Source organism: Oncorhynchus gorbuscha, linkage group LG05 (assembly GCF_021184085.1).
Source record: "Oncorhynchus gorbuscha isolate QuinsamMale2020 ecotype Even-year linkage group LG05, OgorEven_v1.0, whole genome shotgun sequence".
Lineage (NCBI taxonomy): Eukaryota > Metazoa > Chordata > Actinopteri > Salmoniformes > Salmonidae > Oncorhynchus > Oncorhynchus gorbuscha.
Window position 1 is genome coordinate 19,252,193 of NC_060177.1, and position 19,714 is coordinate 19,271,906.

A 19,714-nucleotide genomic window follows, 5' to 3' on the forward strand; every position below is an offset into this window, starting at 1 on the left:
AAATGTTCTTACTGAACACTGTCTCCTGGTCCAATACATTTTTAAAAGGACTAAAAGAAGAGAAATAACTCTCCATATCCTTGTGGGCTTCCTGTTAGGTAAAGGTTATCCATCTCCTTCCTTCCTGGACTAAAACAACCCAGAGTACACTCCCAGGGAGCAGAAAGCATCAAACACCCCACTGCAATATAAATATTTGATACTGAATCCCTATGGAGGAGGCTTTGCTGGCCTGTCCCCCATTGGATTGATGTACTGTTCCTCTGGAATGATGGTGTGAAATCAAACACGCTTCTTCTCCAAATCCTATTGACTACAGGTATTATACATCAAACACGCTTCTTCTCCAAATCCTATTGACTACAGGTATTATACATCAAACACGCTTCTTCTCCAAATCCTATTGACTACAGGTATTATACATCAAACACGCTTCTTCTCCAAACCCATTTGACTACAGGTATTATACATCAAACACGCTTCTTCTCCAAACCCATTTGACTACAGATATTATACATCAAATGAGCTCTTTTTGAAAACCTGCCTTGATGATCACTGCTTTGCGTGATGTATTGTTGTCTCTACCTTCTTTCCTTTGTGCTGTTGTCTGTGCCCGATGTTTGTGCCATGATTTGCGCTGCTACCATGTTGTTGTCATGTTGTGTTGCTAGCATGCTGTGTTGTGTGTTGCTGCCATGCTATGTTGTTGTCTTAGGTCTCTCTTTATGTAGTGTTGTGGTGTCTCTCTTGTCGTGATGTGTGTTTTGTCCTATATTTTAATTTTTAATTTTTAGCCCCTGTCCCCGCAGGAGGCCTTTTGCCAGGCCATTATTGTAAATAAGAATTTGTTCTTAACTGACTTGCCTAGTTAAATACATTTTAAATCAAATTTAAAATTAAAACAAACTAAGCCAAAAGTTGAAGAAAATTATGGAGGCTGGCATATTGAGGTCGTGTTTCCGTAGTGGTGGTGATCTGTCTTCATTGTTGATTCTGCAAACAATAGTGAAGTTAGGTGAGCCAAATATCATGCTAATGTTAATTTTATTGTATCAGTCTAACACACAAAAATAAGCATTTGAAAATAACTTTTGTAAATGTCAATGGAACATAAAGAATAACTTATTGTTGCTGCTGAGTGACAGGAACTCTGAGGGGTGACGTTATACCGTGTTCACATGCTAGTCGGAACTAGGAAACTCTGAAATGTCCATTGAATGTGGCACGTGTACATTTACGGGTATAACTACAACCAGTTAGAAAGTTTGATATTTCTGCGTTTCCTACTTCCCTCTAGCACATAAACGCTGCATTAGGCATTCAAAGCAAGGCTGCTGAGGGAGAGGGCCAGCGATGAGAGGTTGACAGCTCTCTCCGATCCCATGGGACCACAGTTATAGAGTCCTTGGACAACTCTCCTGACACGCTGCCTTTCTCATTCCACTGAATCCCTCTGCAGCAACTCAGTCCTGGAGATACACCACGAACTCTGAATAACTGTATCTGCAAGTAGCAGTCTGAGGAGGAAAAAACATGAGCATTTTAACTGGGATCAGTCGCTGTACTGCACTAAGTTGTCTACACTGGGGTGGTGTGCATTCACCGAAAGCATTTCAGACAGAGAAAAACTCCAAACCATGAACCCTGGGGCAGACAAGGACATAAGACTGCAGTCCCCAGTCAACCTTTCTCCACTATTCTCTCTCCCTCTAACACACACCGGAGTGATGCACAGTCCTGCACAGCTCTGCAGTATAGGAGCTGCTGCTGCTGCTGATTCCTGCCTCTCCACTGCCAGAGGCTCACAATGCAGCAAGGTGACTCAATGTTATCGTCCTCTCCTAGGAGGCAGCAGCTCCGGCTGAATCAGTGCTAGCTGAAGGGGCTCTGCAGCAAGTGCAATAAAGATCTTACAGGCAATCTGATATATCACACCAAGATGGCATTTCACTCCTCAGGCACTAAAACCATGCCCCTGTCGAACACAGATACACCAAGATATACTGATACAAAATCAATACGTGTGACACCTTCATTACCTGTTATTCTTTTAGCAGAATAAAGCAAGCCTCAGTAATGCATGATACATCTCCAGAAAAAAAGATCACAGAACAGCTCACCCCTTAGTAATGCTTCTATTTATAGGCTCCTGCTTTCAAGGAACTTTAGGGACCATATTGGGAATATGATCTTGTGTTTTCTTTCATGACTGACAGCCAAAATGTACAGATATCTAAACCAGAGGCTATCAAATATTTACAATGATTAATGACAAATTAAAGATGAATTATTATAGCCATTTGAATACACATATTCTTCCTGATTCAGAATGAGTGGATTTACATCTCAATATACACTGCTAAAAAAATAAAGGGAACACTAAAATAACACATCCTAGATCTGAATGAATGAAATATTCTTATTAAATACTTTACATACTTTACATAGTTGATTGTGCTGACAACAAAATCACACAAATTATCAATGGAAATCAAATGTATCAACCCATGGAGGTCTGGATTTGGAGTCACACTCAAAAATAAAGTGGAAAACCACACTACAGGCTGATCCAACTTTGATGTAATGTCCTTAAAACAAGTCAAAAATTAGGCTCAGTAGTGTGTGTGGCCTCCACGTGCCTGTATTACCTCCCTACAACGCCTGGGCATGCACCTGATGAGGTGGCGGATGGTCTCCTGAGGGATCTCCTCCCAGACCTGGACTAAAGCATCCGCCAACTCCTGGACAGTCTGTGGTGCAACGTGGCGTTGGTGGATGGAGCGAGACATAATGTCCCAGATGTGCTCAATTGGATTCAGATCTGGGGAACGGGCGGGCCAGTCCATAGCATCAATGCCTTCCTCTTGCAGGAATTGCTGACACACTCCAGCCACATGAGGTCTAGCATTGTCTTGCATTAGGAGAAACCCAGGGCCAACCGCACCAGCATATGGTCTCACAAGGGGTCTGACGATCTCATCCCGGTACCTAATGGCAGTCAGGCTACCTCTGGCGAGCACATGGAGGGCTGTGCGGCCCCCCAAAGAAATGCCACCCCACACCATGACTGACCCACCACCAAACCGGTCATGCTGGAGGATGTTGCAGGCAGAACGTTCTCCGCGGCGTCTCCAGACTGTCACGTCTGTCACATGTGCTCAGTGTGAACCTGCTTTCATCTGTGAAGAGCACAGGATGCCAGTGGCGAATTTGCCAATCTTGGTGTTCTCTGGCAAATGCCAAACTTCCTGCACGGTGTTGGGCTGTAAGCACAACCCCCACCTGTGGACGTCGGGCCCTAATACCACCCTCATGGAGTCTGTTTCTGACCGTTTGAGCAGACACATGCACATTTGTGGCCTGCTGGTGGTCATTTTGCAGGGCTCTGGCAGTGCTCCTCCTTGCACAATGGCGGAGGTAGCGGTCCTGCTGCTGGTAGCGGTCCTGCTGTTGCCCTCCTCCACGTCTCCTGATGTACTGGCCTGTCTCCTGGTAGCGCCTCCATGCTCTGGACACTACGCTGACAGACACAGCAAACCTTCTTGCCACAGCTCGCATTGATGTCCCATCCTGGATGAGCTGCACTACTTGAGCCACTTGTGTGGGTTGTAGACTCCGTCTCATGCTAACACTAGAATGAAAGCACCGCCAGCATTCAAAAGTGACCAAAACATCAGCCAGGAAGCATAGGAACTGAGAAGTGGTCTGTGGTTATCACCTGCAGAACCACTCCTTTATTGGGGGTGTCTTGCTAATTGCCTATCATTTCCACCTGTTGTCTATTCTATTTGCACAACAGCATGTGAAATTTATTGTCAATAAGTGTTGCTTCCTAAGTGGACAGTTTGATTTCACAGAAGTGTGATTAACTTGGAGTTACATTGTGTTTAAGTGTTCCCTTTATTTTTTTTGAGCAGTATATATAGGGTGGCAGGTAGCCTAGTGGTTAGAGCGTTGGACTAGTAACCGCAAGGTTGCTAGATCAAATTCCTGAGCTGACAAGGTAAAAGTGTGTCGTTCTGCCTTGGACAAGGCAGTTAACCCACTTTCCTGTCATTGTAAATAAGAATGTTTTTCACCGACTTGCCTACTTAAATAAATGGTATATAAAAATTAGTACTGCCATCAGGCTTTTGAAGTCACATAAGCAGACTAGTCTAATCATATGAATAATACTTCAGGGGGAGATGACTCATGACATTGAATAAAAGTTGGTGTTGAAGTGAATCATCTTCTGGCAGGTGTATGGTTCCATCTGGATGAAGAGAAAGTACAGCTTCCAGGTCCTGCACTCAGTCTCCCCAGATGGGCCAAGTGAGCAGGACTGCTGGGGGAGAGGTTAGGCTCCATTAATCAGACTCCTGCTTCATAGCAGTCTTAAGGATTGTGGGCTTGAGACAGCTGGCGATGAAGAGTAGTCTTTGTGGACAGTGGTGCATCAGCAACTTTTACTTAATATCAGCACCATCATCCCATGATAAATGTACAAGTTGCATGTGCAAATACATGCTTGCTGAACTCAACCGCTTCACAAACATGTACTATCAAAAGGAGTAAGTTCAGGCATTTAGCCTTTAAAGGCATACCTTTGGTTCAGTGTAATTAGTTAAATGCTGCCCTCTTGTGGTAAAATTGTACATGACTGAACATTTCAATACAGTTGCACTTCATCAATACATTAATTTAGCCTCTAAATGCCAAACAAAAGTTTCCCATTGATTGCATGTGGAGGCCCAGTGTTAGATCACGTCTCCAACAATCCCCCCCCCCCCACGAGTCAGAGCTGGGAGGAAGCCTGGAGAGCACAGCACTCTTTACACCACTGCACCAGGTTGCCTAGGAAGCAGAGCCTCTCCATCCAATTATATAGACCACATTTAATAAGGTAACAATGATTCTACGCTTAAGTGTTGATAGTATTTCAAATAAATTTGAATTCTAACAAAAGGTTTATTCAATTAAAACAATACAATTAGTTTACCATTTATGCAATATGGCATTTTACTTTCTCTGTGGATTTTTCCAACCACAAAAAAATATAATTGCAACAATTTAAAATATATTACAGAGGATGCTCATATGTAATAAGTCAATTGAAATAAATTAATGAGGCCCTAATCTATAAATTTCACTTGCCCAGGTTGAGACATGGCCATGGGACCACCCACTTGGGAGCTAAATCTAGCCAATCAGAATGAGTTTCTACCCACAAGGGGTTTAGTAGACAGAAATACTCATCAGCACCCACCCCAGACAATACCACATGTTACGCAGCCAGATGTCAAATTCCTGGGTTTGTGTGCTTACGTGTGGCCTGAGGTTGTGAGGCCAGTTGGTTGTACTGCAGAACCATGGTAGAGAAATTAACATATTCTCACAACAGCTCTATTTAACATTCCTGCAGTAAGCATGTACACTCCCTCAAGTTGAGACATCTGTAGCATTGTACTGACCAAACGGCACATTTATTGGGTCCTTCTGTCCCCAGCATAAGGTGCACCAGTGTAATCATGTTTAATCAGCTTCTTGATGGGTCACATCTTTCAGGTGGATGGATTGTCTTGCAAATGAGAAATGATAACTGGGATGTAAAAAAAAAAGTAGAGCGCACAAAATTGAGAAATAAGCATTTTGTGCTTATTGAACATTTCTGAGATCTATTTCAACTCATGAATCAAGAAACCAACACTTGAGGTTTATATTTTTCACTATAAGTACCATCGCCACCCTTTATAGAACTTCACCTCAAACAAAAACACAGCAGACAAGATCCTTCCAAATGGATCTTTATTTGTGAAAATGACTTATGCCACCAGAGCAGAAGCAGTAGAGGATTCGCTGTGGATCAAGAGGGAAAAGGGATTAGTAATGTAAAGTTCTGTAATCAACTAAAAAGTTGAGCACCAATTTTAACAACTACCAATAGAAGCAGTCGTATGGTTGATGATCAACCAGTGAACATTTGTTAGTATATATTCTCAGCCTGCACGAGACATCTATTTATCCAGATTAGGTAATGCCTATGGCAATTGGTAAGAATTAACTAGATTCACTGAGTGGCAGGGAGATGTATGAAGGGGACTGGCAGGTTGGCACAGAACAGCCACTCTGCTAATTTACCTCCAAGGTTTATCTAGCACATAAGAAATATCTCAGCTCTTAGAAGGGAAGAACAAGACAATGAAGTGTGCCATTTAGTGAACAAACTGAAAATATTAATATAGTATGTACTATGCCTTCATACTGGCTTGCTCTCCCAAAAGTCAATAAAGCAGTGAAGAGGTACTACGTACTACTTCCAGTTGGGAGCAAGAACTCTCTTGGTCTTGTAGTAACGGGCCAATCTGTGGATTCTGCTTTCAGTGAGAATCAGACGGAACTTGGCATCCTTGTCCTAAAAAAAAAAAAAAAGAGAAGCTATAGTTAATCAGCCCTTCGACATAGTCAAAAATCTCAATCGGTCAATGGCAAATGCAGGTATTACAATTTTCAGTTAACTTGTGCACTACATGGTTTGCCTCCCCAGTCATGGCCCAGGGGCTCTGGGAAGACGTAGGAATATGCAGGACGCCGTCCCCATCAGCCCAAAGGCTGGGAACAGGCTTGCTGTACAATGTTGTGGAACGGGACTGTACATCATGGCACTGTACAGTGCTACGCTCCCATAAGCCACTTGGACAGAGCCATGCAAGAGCAACCTTACCGGATGTCCACATTGAACATCAATCAATACATTTTTACAGCAAGGCACAAAAACATTCAGTTTTGCTTGAGATGCTGGTGGTTTAACTTTTTAATGTATAGGGGGCAGCATTTTTACTTTTGGATAAATAGCGTGCCCAATTTCAACTTCCTCCTACTCATGCCAGGAATATAAGATATGCATATTATTAGTAGATTTTGATAGAAAACACTGAAGTTTCTAAAACTGTTTGAATCATGTCTGTGAGTATAACAGAACTTATGTAGCAGGCAAAACCCAGAGGACTAACCGTTCAGATTTTTTTTTTTTGGGGGGGGGGGGTCTCTGTCTGTTCACTGAGTTCTCATTGGCAAATGATATTTCTTAGGAACCTGCTATCAGTTCCTACTGCTTCCACTGGATGTCACCAGTCTTTGGAATTTGGTTGAGGTTATTAATTTGTGCAATGAAGAAGTAGGGCCAACTAGGAACTGGGTAACACTGTTGAGTGCGCAAGACGTGAAAAGTAGCATGGTTTGTTGTCTTCCTGTATTGAACACAGATAGACCCATCTACAATTTGATCAATAATTAACGTTTAAAAATACCTAATTGTATTACAAAAGTAGTTTGAAATATTTTGTGGTGACGTTGCGTTTTTTTCTGGATCAAACGTGTCAAATAAATGGACATTTGGATATATATGGACGGAATTAATCGAACAAAAGGACCTATTGTGATATTTATGGGACATAAACATGCGTTTTGTGTAGCGCCTGCAGGGTTGAAATATGCTACCCTCTTTGTTTACTATCGGGCTATCAGATAATAGCTTCTTATGCTTTTGCCGAAAAGCCTTTTTAAAATCTGACATGTTGGCTGGATTCACAACGAGTGTAGTTTTAATTGATTAGCTTACATGTGTGATTTAATGAACGTTTTTTTGCCAAAGTGGGACGCAACTGTCCCCTATATCATAAGAAGTTAACAGTCTGGAGACAAACATCTAGAGGCCGTTACCTTTCTGTTCCTCTCCAGATGTTTCCTTATAGCAACAGCCTTCTTGATGAGGTGGTACAGATCCTCAGGCAGGTCAGGGGCCAGGCCCTTGGACTTGAGGATCCTCAGGATCTTGTTTCCAGTGACGAAGCGCACCTGGGCAACACCATGAGAGTCCCTAAGGATCACACCTGGAGAGAGAACAGTAGTATCAGCCTTTTGTAACTTACGTCTCCTGGTAGCTTCCCCTCTGTGGTTTGTACTTTGTGTAGGGGTCAGCCAAACGCGAAATTATTTGGTTGTAGAAAAATACAGAATACTTTCTATTTTTGTTCTAAACAGATGGAGGGGAAAAGAATGTGAGTAACAATATGCATAGGACTAAGACTGGGTAAATAATCAGGAATGACAATGTTGAACCTTGAATTCACTTTCAATGGCACAGCAGCTTCAGGGAAAGGCGACAAGGTACATGTTGATTTTAGCACACCTGACAAAATCATACCATTCATTTGATATGGCCTTTGGGTTAGGGTGCGTAAGTCATTGTCTTCTCAGTTCATAATGTGGAAATCTTATGGAAAGCGCTGGACAGCATACAAATTAACATGGTACTTACCAATCTGAGAGGGAGAAAGACCCTTCTTGGCGAGCTTGAAGATCTGCTCTTTGACGTCATCAGATGTAACCTTCAGCCACTGTAGAACAACATTTCAGAGGTTGAGAGACTGATGATGTCCCCTTTGTCCACTGAGCCTTCTATTCACAGGAGTGATCATTTGTAGTTTAAGTTTGGTATTTAGCTAAGACTCTGCAATATGACATGTGCATTCCAGTGAAAGTTGTATCAATGATGATATAATGGCAAACCATGTAGCCACATTACTAGGTTGACCAGATTCATTAACATATCTTACAAACAGATAGCAAGATGCCAGTTGACCATCTAAAAGTAATGACCAACTACATACTTACGGTGGGCACACTGCGCCTGTAGGGAAGTGCAGACTGGGACAGGCCCTTGCTGAAACAGAAGGAAAGTAGCTATTTAAAATCATGACAAATAGCCACGCCTGGACTTGATAGTGCATTTCAACTAGCTAGCTAGTTAATTAGCTAGTGTATTACTTTTCAACTAGTTAGATAGTTATTTAGGTAGTGTAGTACTGTGTAACTAGCTACACTATGTACACAAAGGTATGTGGACATCCCCTTCAAATTAGTGTATTTGGCCTTTTTATAAAGCACCCCTCCATTGGACAGAAGCAGTAGAAACGCATTCTCTCGAGTGATGACTCACTCTTCTCAACCTGGCAGTCTGATGAACAAATCTGGGTTTGGCAGATGCCTGGAGACTGCTACCTGTCCAAATGCATTGTGCAGGAGGAGGAAGAAGAATAATGGTCTCTGGTTATAGCTAGGCCCTTTATTTCCCTTCACTGGAACTCTTAATGCTACAGCATTGTGGCTGTATCACAACTGGCCGTGATTGGGAGTCCCATTGGGCAATGCACAATTGGCCCAGCGTCTGGGTTTGGCCAGTGTAGGCCACCATTGTAAACAACAATTTGTTCTAAACTGACTAGCCTAGTTTAAAAAAGGGGTAAATAAATTACAAAAATGTAAAACCGTTTGGGAAGGCCCTTCACTGTTACAGCATGACAATGCTGCCTTGCACAAAGCGAGGTCCATACAGAAATGGTTTGTTGAGGTGTGTAATAGAAATTGACTGGCTTGCCTGCACAGAGACCTGACCGCAAATCCATCGAACACCTTTGGGATGAATTGGAACGCCGACTGCGAGCCAGGACTAATAGTCCAACATCAGTCCCCAACCTCACTAATGCTCTTGCGGCTGAATGAAAGCAAGTCACCGCAGCAAAGTTCCGACATTTAGTGGAACGCCTTCCCAGAAAAGTATGCTGTTATAGCAAAGATGGCTTCATATTCATATTACTTCATATTATTGACCATGATTTTGTTATGAGATGTTCAACGACCAAGTATCCACATACTTTGTCATGTAGTGTACCTACCTAGCATTAGGTAGAAGCTATGACTAACTAGCCAACACTACGCTAACATTAGCACTGGAATGGGCAAATAATGTTCTGGTTTAGACAGATTCATGGAAGACTATATACAAACTTGATCGAGGGGATGCATTGTTACTGTTGCAATGTGCGCGCATATGCGACTAAAAACCCATATAATTATTTTAATGACTAAGCAGTCGGCTTTCATGGCAGGAATGTGTGCGCGGCCATCATGTCACTGTGTTGGTTGCGGCATAACGCTAGTTGTTAACTAGCTATAAATCATTATTGTGGACGTTTAAACAAATGTGCCCCCCAAAAAATATGTTGGAGTTGACGAGGTAATGTAAAAAGGTCCAGCTACTGATAACAAAAACCAATATTCTTATTATTTCCGAATGAAACACATGCTTACCCAGGAGCGTGCATGCGACCCATGATGGCGTTCTAAGCGAAAAGAAAGAGGGAGAAAATGTGCGGCTTTTCGGAAGTAAAACTTTGAATCGGAAGTGACGTGTCCTGAAGAAAGATTATTTATTGTATGTGTGATATTTTTACAGTCTATCTATGGTAGGACTCATTTAAATTGTGTTTCATATCGACAACGGCATGGATGACTTTTTGTTATGAAACGTAAAATAGCATCAGATGGTTTAAATCAGGGCTGCCCAACCCTCTTCCTGGAGATCTACCATGTTGTGGGTTTTCAGTCCTACCCTAAAACACACATTATTTTAATTACCTGTTCAAGAAGACCTTAACTAGCTGAATCAAATACGCTACATTTGGGTTGGAGGAAAACCTACAAGACTATAGATCTCCAGGAAGACGGTTGGGCAGCCCTGGTTTAGATCCTTTTTATCATTGCCAAGCCTATCAGCTGACCTTTTTAACATGAATCTTCTCTCTGGGGAGGTTCCCATTGCGTGGAAGGCAGCCACGGTGCATCCTTTATTTAAAGGGGGAGATCAATCTGATCCTCTCTGTTATAGGCAGATTTTATTTTGACCTGTTTATCAAAAGTTTTGGAAAAACTTGTCATTATCAACTGACTGACTTTCTTGAGGTCTATAGTATTCTCTCTGGTATGCAATCTGGTTTCTCTCAGGTTATGGATGTGTCACTGCAACCTTAAAGGTCCAAAATTATGTCACCATTGCCCTTGATTCTAAGCAATGTTGTGCTGCGATTTTTATTGACTTGGCCAAATAATAATAATAATAATAATATCTTTTGATACAGTAGACCAGGGGTGTCAAAGTCAAATGGACGGAGGGCCAAATAAAAAATTTAGCTACAAGCCGAGGGCCGGACTGTTCGAATGTTCATTGAAAATTTTTTAAATGACGCATATAGTCTAGTGAACCTAATTGAACCTACTGAAAACCTAACAAATATATTCCAATATGATCAGATAAATAAAGCAATATTTTCTTATGGCTCTGTCAGTAATCTTTAATTTTCAACAGACACAAAAGACAAATTTCCTTTATATAAAAATCCCCATAACATGAACATTAAATGAAAGAAACCGGTATTCAAGGCACCATCAGTAGCCTATATTTTCTATTTTAGCAAAAGTGGGCTAAATTTACTTCAAAGAAAAAAACAATAATAGCAATTTTCTATCATCCACTCAACTGAAATATTTTTAAAATATAATTGGATTGAAATACAATAAAATAAAGTGCAAAAATCTATTAATCAAAAACAACACTTTGTTTAAGGAGAAGTAACATGCAGTGAAAACAAATATTAAACTTTAACTTTTAAACTTGAACTGAGTAAAAACTCTAAATATGTGATTGCACAGTAATGTTCACTTGTTTGAGGTTGAGGGTGATACTTGGTGGTGTCCCATCTTTTCCACAAGTTCATCAATGTTCGGGGTAAGGCTCTGAGCTGAGGAAATCCTCAGAATTGAGTGGAGGTGTTCAGCAGTAAGTCGACTTCTGTGTGATGTTTTGTTCAAGTTCATCAAAGAAAACAGTTGTTCACACAGGTATGTGCTGCCAAACATAGACAACGTTTGAGCAGCCTGGATGCGCAGCTGGGGCATTGTGTCGGGGAGGAAACGGGCGAACTCCGCAGCACCCACTGCCGCATATTTTGCCCTCAGTGCATCATTGCATTGGAGGTCAATCAACTCCATTTGGAGGTTTGGTGGTGAGCTTTCCACGTCAACAGCAAATGGGTTACCGAGCAGTTCCAACCTGCTTTTTTGTGCTTCAAAGTCAGCAAATCGGCGTCGAAAGTCAGTGGCAAGCATACCTATTTTATCAGCCAACTGTGCGCTCGGGAACGCACTGGTAGAGAGCTTCTCTTTCATGGTCTGGCAGCTGGGAAAGTGGCTCAAATTTTCTTTCCGCATCTGCGTCTCCCACAGAGTCAGTTTGGTTTTAAATGCCTTCACTGTACTGTACATATCAGAGATGACACGATCCCGACCCTGCAGCTGCAAGTTCATTGCATTCAGATGACTCGTAATGTCACACAGAAAAGCCATTTCACACAGAAACATTTCGTCTCGGAGTTGTGTTGTGTCTTTCCCTTTGCTGTCCAAGAACAGACAAATCTCCTCACGAAGCTCGAAACATCTTTGAAGCACCTTTCCCTGGCTTAGCCATCGCACCTCTGTGTGATAAGGCAAATCACCATGCTCCGTTTCTAACTCCGTCAGAAATGCCTTGAACTGGCGGTGATTCAAACCTTTGGCTCTGATAAAGTTAACTGTGCGCGTGATGATGCTCATTACATGCTCCATTTTCAAGGCTTTACCGCACAACGCTTCCTGGTGTATGATACAATGATAAGCTGTCAGCTCACCTGTCGCGTTTTCCTCTTGCATCTTTTCCCGTATCTTCGCCACCAGTCCGCTCCTGTGTCCACACATCGCAGGTGCTCCGTCGGTTGTCAAACCCACGAGTTTTTCCCAAGGCAGCTCCATCTCATTTACACATCTTGACACCTCTTCATACAAATCATGCCCCGTAGTTGTGCCATGCATAGGACGTAAAGCCAAAAACTCCTCTGTCACGCTTAGGCTGGAGTCCACTCCGCGGATGAAAATTGACAACTGGGCAATGTCAGAAATGTCGGTGCTCTCATCCACAGCCAAGGAATATGCAATGAAATCTTTTCCCTTTTTTACAAGCTGCTCTTTTAGATTGATGGACAACTGGTCTACTCTCTCGGCAATGGTGTTTCTGCTCAGACTCACATTTAAAAAGAGTTGCCTTTTTTCTGGGCAAACTTCGTCACAAACTTTAATCATGCAGTTTTTGATGAAATCCCCCTCCGTAAATGGCCGGGCTGATTTAGCGATCTCTTCTGCCAAAATAAAACTGGCTTTGACAGCAGCCTGGCCTTGTGATTTGGCTTTTTTGAACAGAGCCTGTCGAGATTTGAGGCCTCGTTTTAATTCCTCTGCCTTTTGTAGCCTTTGTTCCATGTCCATATTCTTGTTGTTGTCCGCGTGTTTCGTTTCATAATGTCGTCTCAGATTATACTCTTTCAGTACCGCCACACTTTCTCCACACAGAAGACACACAGGTTTTCCAGCTACCTCCGTGAACAAATACTCCGACTCCCACCTTGTTTGAAACCCCCGGTTCTCAGTGTCCACCTTCCGTTTTGCCATTTTTGATGGGTATCTGAAAGTTAATTTTACTGTGATGCTGACAACTGCTGTGCCAATAAATATTGAAATGAAGCAGCCTACTGCTCGGTGCGTCACCGTTGCATTGTGGGAAATGTAGTATTGGTGCGTGTAAAAGATCTGCGGGCTGCCGGCTTGCTGCGGTCTGCGGGCCGGTTCTAATAATAAATCAAGATCATCCCAGGGGCCGTAAAAAACCTTCTCGCGGGCCGGATGTGGCCCGCGGGCCTTGACTCTGACATATGTGCAGTAGACCATTCCATTCTTGTGGGCCGGCTAAGTATGATTGGTGTCTCTGATGAGACTTTGGCCTGGTTTGCTAACTACCAATGCACAAATAGTGCAGTGTATAAAGTCAGAACATTTGCTGTATCAGCCACTGCCTGTCACCAAGGGAGTACCCCAAAGGCTCAATCCTAGGCCTCACGCTCTTCTCAATTTACATCCACAACATAGCTCAGGCAGTAGGAAGCTTTCTAATCCATTTATATGCAGATGATACAGTCTTATACTCAGCTGGCCCCTTTCCGGATGTTGTGTTAAACACTCTACAACAACACTTTCTTAGTGTCTAACAAGCTTTCTCTGCCCTGAACCTTATTCTGAACACCTCTAAAACTAAGGTCATGTGGTTTGGTAAGAAGAATGCCCCTCTCTCCACTTGTGTGATTACTACCTCTGAGGGTTTAGAGCTTGAACCACCTCATATAAGTACTTGGGAGTATGGCTAGACGGTACACTGTCCTCTCAGCACATATCAAAGCTGCAGGCTAAGGTTAAATCTAGACTTGGTTTCCTCAGTCATAGTCGCTCCTCTTTCACCACAGCTGCCAAACTAACCCTGATTCAGAAGACCATCCAACCTATGCTAGATTACAGAGAGTAATTTATAGATCGGCAGGTAAGGGCCCTCTCGAGCGGCTAGATGTTCTTTACCATTCGGCCATCGGATTTGCCAACAATGTTCCTTATAGGACACATTACTGCACTCTATACTCTTCTGTAAACTGGTCATCTCTGTATACCCGTCGCAAGACCCTCTGATTGATGCTTATTTATAAAACCCTCTTAGGCCTCACTCCTCCCATCGGAGATACCTACTACAGCCATCATCCTCCACATACAACATCCATTCTGCCAGTCACATTCTGTTGAAGGTCCCCAAAGCACACACATTCCTGGGTCACACCTCTTTTCAGTTCACTGCAGCTAGCGACTGGAACAAGCTGCAAAAAACACTCAAACTGGACGGTTTTATCGCCATCTCTTCATTCAAAGACTCAATCATGGACACTCTTACTGACAGTTGTGGCTGGTTCACATGATGTATTGTTATCTCTATCGTATTGCCTTTGTGCTGTTGTCTGTGCCCAATAATGTTTGTACCACGTTTTGTGCTGCAACCATGTTGTGTTGCTATCATGCTGTGTTGTCATGTGTTGCTGCCATACTATATTGTTGTCTTAGGTCTCTCTTTATGTAGTGTTGTGGTGTCTCTCTTGTCATGATGTGGGTTTTGTCCTATATTTTTAATCCCAGCCCCCGTCCCTGCAGTAGGCCTTTTGCCTTTTGGTAGGCCATCATTGTAAATAAGAATTTGTTCTTATGTAGCCTGGCGAAAGTAAACCCAGCACAGAACAAACTAATTAGGGGTTGTTTGTTCTGTCGAATTTAAATTTAAAATAGGATAATATAGAAGGGATATCACTGCAAGGTGAAGTCACCATAAAGTAAAGTTCAGTCCATACCACAATCAAGTGAAATAAATATGTTAATAAAGTGCATAAAAACAATCTGAGTACAATAAGCACACAGTGAAATGCATAAACGGTAGTGGCTCTGCTTTTAGCACACTGTCCATATGATACCCTAACCTCACATGGAACAGTAGATCCTCAACTCACCCATACAGTAGCTTCAAATAATGTTATCATCAACCACAACATGGTTCTGAGAGCACTGGTATTCAGCTAGCAAGAAGCTAACCTTGGACCCACAATGGATTTCAACAGCTCTCCAGTATAATTGCTTGCTCTCACTCTTACACACTGCGCATGAGCAATCACATAACGCTTGCACACTATTTATCAAATCAAATCAAATCAAATCAAATTTATTTATATAGCCCTTCGTACATCAGCTGATATCTCAAAGTGCTGTACAGAAACCCAGCCTAAAACCCCAAACAGCAAACAATGCAGGTGTAAAAGCACGGTGGCTAGGAAAAACTCCCTAGAAAGGCCAAAACCTAGGAAGAAACCTAGAGAGGAACCGGGCTATGTGGGGTGGCCAGTCCTCTTCTGGCTGTGCCGGGTAGAGATTGTAACAGAACATGACCAAGATGTTCAAATGTTCATAAATGACCAGCATGGTCAAATAATAATAAGGCAGAACAGTTGAAACTGGAGCAGCAGCACAGTCAGGTGGACTGGGGACAGCAAGGAGCCATCATGTCAGGTAGTCCTGGGGCACGGTCCTAGGGCTCAGGTCCTCCGAGAGAGAGAAAGAAAGAGAGAATTAGAGAGAGCATATGTGGGGTGGCCAGTCCTCTTCTGGCTGTGCCGGGTGGAGATTATAACAGAACGTGGCCAAGATGTTCAAATGTTCATAAATGACCAGCATGGTTGAATAATAGTAAGGCAGAACAGTTGAAACTGGAGCAGGAGCATGGCCAGGTGGACTGGGGACAGCAAGGAGTCCTCATGTCAGGATTTATGGATCTCTTAAAGGGACAGTGCAATCTAGTGAATACAAATTAATACAGCTATGAGCTTTTACCACCTGGCTACACTTAACTGACTTGCCTAGTTAAATTAAGGTTAAATTAAATTAAATAAAAATTGTGTGTGTGTGTGTGTGTTTATTTTTTCTTCTGTGGTTGTTAATGTGACATGTTTGGTTTTCAAGTAAACTACCCCAGCAGTAGTCCCTATAAAATGAAGACTATTGTAATAGTTAGTAAAGCTTGTAATCTATGTTTTTTGCTACTTTCCATATCATTGAACCAGTTATAGTCTGACACTTGACCATGGACTGAATATCTGACCTAATCTTCTGACTAATTTGGAGCATAATGTAAGGAAAACCCTAAACGTATCATACATGTGAAATAGACACAGATGCTGACATGTAAAATATTTCGATTTTATTAAAATGTTCTGTTTTAGGACATCAATCATTTCCTGAGCATTTTAAAGAAATCCCAGTAGGGAAAATAGTATCTTTAGAATCCTCTGGTAAAGGGCACAGAAAACATACAATTTACAAGAGAGAATTAAGACAAATTTTAACCTTTGTGATTTTGATTGTGCAGAGTGATCATTTTACCTGCTCATGCTCTTCCAGCTTAGTCTTTTTTGTAGTAACAGCCTTCTTCCCCAGGCAACGAAGACAGCTCAGTCTTCTCCAGAAGGAGGCCTTCTTCTTGGAGGAGTCTTTACTAGCCACTTTTTTCACCTCAGCCATTATTTTCATGGGAGTCTCCTCATGCATGGCCTGGCAGATCAGGTGGACCACCTTAGTCTCCTCTTCCTCATGGATACTGGTCAGGGTCTGTTCAGAGCACCCTGACCTCAGCGACAGGGAAGACATTGCCCGATTCTTCGATCTCTTGCTTGGCACGGTGGGAGAGGGATACTTCTCCAGCGGAGGCATTCCTTCTTGTCGGATCAGTTCCTCACAGCGTGGGTAGATTGCAAAAGGCCATGACTTATCCACATACTGTGAGGACAAATGGCTAGTAATGCTTCTCTCATTTGAGTCATGTTCCTTGGAGCCCCAAGCGGCTCTAGGAAGAGGTGGCATTGGTGAATGCAGGGATGTCACGGATGGAAGGAGTTGGGAAACAGAAGTCAGCGGCATTCCCAAGGAGGTTCTGGATGCCATGATCTGGCTCATGGAGATCCCAGTGAGTTTGCTGACCTCCTGAACCACTCAAGACATTTCCTCTATAGGAGGGACCATTGATGAACGAGATGGACTGTGATCCATGACAGTTTATTCACCTAGGTGAAAATGGCTCCCGGCTGTTGTCATCAACAGAAGCTTATTTTTTATAAATATAGATAGTGCCTTGCGAAAGTATTCGGCCCCCTTGAACTTTGTGACCTTTTGCCACATTTCAGGCTTCAAACATAAATATATAAAACTGTATTTTTTTGTGAAGAATCAACAACAAGTGGGACACAATCATGAAGTGGAACGACATTTATTGGATATTTCAAACTTTTTTAACAAATCAAAAACTGAAAAATTGGGCGTGCAAAATTATTCAGCCCCTTTACTTTCAGTGCAGCAAACTCTCTCCAGAAGTTCAGTGAGGATCTCTGAATGATCCAATGTTGACCTAAATGACTAATGATGATAAATACAATCCACCTGTGTGTAATCAAGTCTCCGTATAAATGCACCTGCACTGTGATAGTCTCAGAGGTCCGTTAAAAGCACAGAGAGCATCATGAAGAACAAGGAACACACCAGGCAGGTCCGAGATACTGTTGTGAAGAAGTTTAAAGCCGGATTTGGATACAAAAATATTTCCCAAGCTTTAAACATCTCAAGGAGCACTGTGCAAGTGATAATATTGAAATGGAAGGAGTATCAGACCACTGCAAATCTACCAAGACCTGGCCGTCCCTCTAAACTTTCAGCTCATACAAGGAGAAGACTGATCAGAGATGCAGCCAAGAGGCCCATGATCACTATGGATGAACTGCAGAGATCTACAGCTGAGGTGGGAGACTCTGTCCATAGGACAACAATCAGTCATATATTGCACAAATATGGCTTTTATGGAAGAGTGGCAAGAAGAAAGCCATTTCTTAAAGATATCCATAAAAAGTGTCGTTTAAAGTTTGCCACAAGCCACCTGGGAGACACACCAAACATGTGGAAGAAGGTGCTCTGGTCAGATGAAACCAAAATGGACCTTTTTGGCAACAATGTAAAACGTTATGTTTGGCGTAAAAGCAACACAGCTCATCACCCTGAAGCACCATCCCCACTGTCAAACATGGTGGTGGCAGCATCATGGTTTGGGCCTGCTTTTCTTCAGCAGGGACAGGGAAGATGTTTAAAATTGATGGGAAGATGGATGGAGCCAAATACAGGACCATTCTGGAAGAAAACCAGATGGAGTCTGCAAAAGACCTGAGACTGGGACGGAGATTTGTCTTCCAACAAGACAATGATCCAAAACATAAAGCAAAATCTACAATGGAATGGTTCAAAAATAAACATATCCAGGTGTTAGAATGGCCAAGTCAAAGTCCAGACCTGAATCCAATCGAGAATCTGTGGAAAGAACTGAAAACTGCTGTTCACAAATGCTCTCCATCCAACCTCACTGAGCTCGAGCTGTTTTGCAAGGAGGAATGGGAAAAAAATTCAGTCTCTCGATGTGCAAAACTGATAGAGACATACCCCAAGCGACTTACAGATGTAATCGCAGCAAAAAGTGGCGCTACAAAGTATTAACTTAAGGGGGCTGAATAATTTTGCACGCCCAAATTTTCAGTTTTTGATTTGTTAAAAAAGTTTGAAATATCCAATAAATGTCGTTCTACTTCATGATTGTGTCCCACTTGTTGTTGATTCTTCACAAAAAAATACAGTTTTATATATTTATGTTTGAAGCCTGAAATGTGTCAAATGGTCGCAAAGTTCAAGGGGGCCGAATACTTTCGCAAGGCACTGTAGATCGATCCATTGATCACTCAAGCAAAAAACGTTATTATTGCTCCAAATCCCTCTTGCTCTGAAGAGAATTGCAACAAAAGAAATATCACAACATTCACTAATCTAAATTTCACTATAATACAACACTGGTAATCATTGAATTTGGCAATCTTTCCAATTTGCCATGATGGTGGCACTATGTGGCCAAAGCTTGAACCCCAGCTGCTTGCAGCTATATATTAATTTGAAGTTGACTGATGGCTAATTTTGATCCAAACATCTGCCCTCATAATGATGAAGATGATGTCATAAACCTAGAAATAGAAGGATTCTAATACTAATGACTCATTCTAATTCTGTAATTTGTGCGAGGCGAGTTAGCGGAGCCCCTGGTGGGGCTATGGTTGGGCTGAGGGCTCCGGCTCGAAATGGGCAACAGCCATCAACCATTATTATGGGAAGCTCCATGGTTGGATTGGTGGAAGTCTGAAATACCCGTACACTTTGTTTTCCTGGAGCTAATGTATTGGAGTTATTAGAAGTCATGCCCACCATCAAGAAACAGATTCCTGCTCTGAAAACAGTTGTGTTGTATATTGGGTCTAATGATATTATACGTGTGAAATCTGTAAAGTTAAAAGACAATTTCTTAAAGCTCTTGGAG

General features: G+C 42.3%; 2 protein-coding genes and 3 non-coding genes across 5 annotated transcripts; all 5 read right to left on the bottom strand.

Moving 5' to 3' along the window:
* Positions 1-5,770: 5,770 nt before the first annotated feature.
* LOC124035618 (40S ribosomal protein S13-like) lies at positions 5,771-10,236 on the bottom strand. Its single transcript, XM_046349158.1, has 6 exons — positions 10,132-10,236; positions 8,656-8,704; positions 8,300-8,378; positions 7,702-7,871; positions 6,294-6,394; positions 5,771-5,838 (listed from the first exon to the last, which is right to left on the bottom strand). The coding sequence occupies exons 1-6, from the start codon at positions 10,152-10,154 to the stop codon at positions 5,805-5,807; spliced, it is 456 nt and encodes a 151-aa protein (XP_046205114.1). The 5' UTR covers positions 10,155-10,236; the 3' UTR covers positions 5,771-5,804.
* On the bottom strand, positions 6,066-6,193 carry LOC124036796. Its single transcript, XR_006839045.1, has one exon. It is a non-coding gene; the product is annotated as a small nucleolar RNA SNORA19 (small nucleolar RNA).
* LOC124036777 lies at positions 6,497-6,719 on the bottom strand. The gene has a single exon (XR_006839029.1). It is a non-coding gene; the product is annotated as a small nucleolar RNA SNORA73 family (small nucleolar RNA).
* Positions 8,090-8,221, bottom strand: LOC124036788. Its single transcript, XR_006839037.1, has one exon. It is a non-coding gene; the product is annotated as a small nucleolar RNA SNORA68 (small nucleolar RNA).
* A 1,299-nt stretch (positions 10,237-11,535) lies between the features above and the next one.
* Positions 11,536-13,356, bottom strand: LOC124035431 (general transcription factor II-I repeat domain-containing protein 2-like). Its single transcript, XM_046348878.1, has one exon. It carries the CDS (start codon positions 13,354-13,356, stop codon positions 11,536-11,538), a length of 1,821 nt encoding a protein of 606 aa, XP_046204834.1.
* Positions 13,357-19,714: the final 6,358 nt, after the last annotated feature.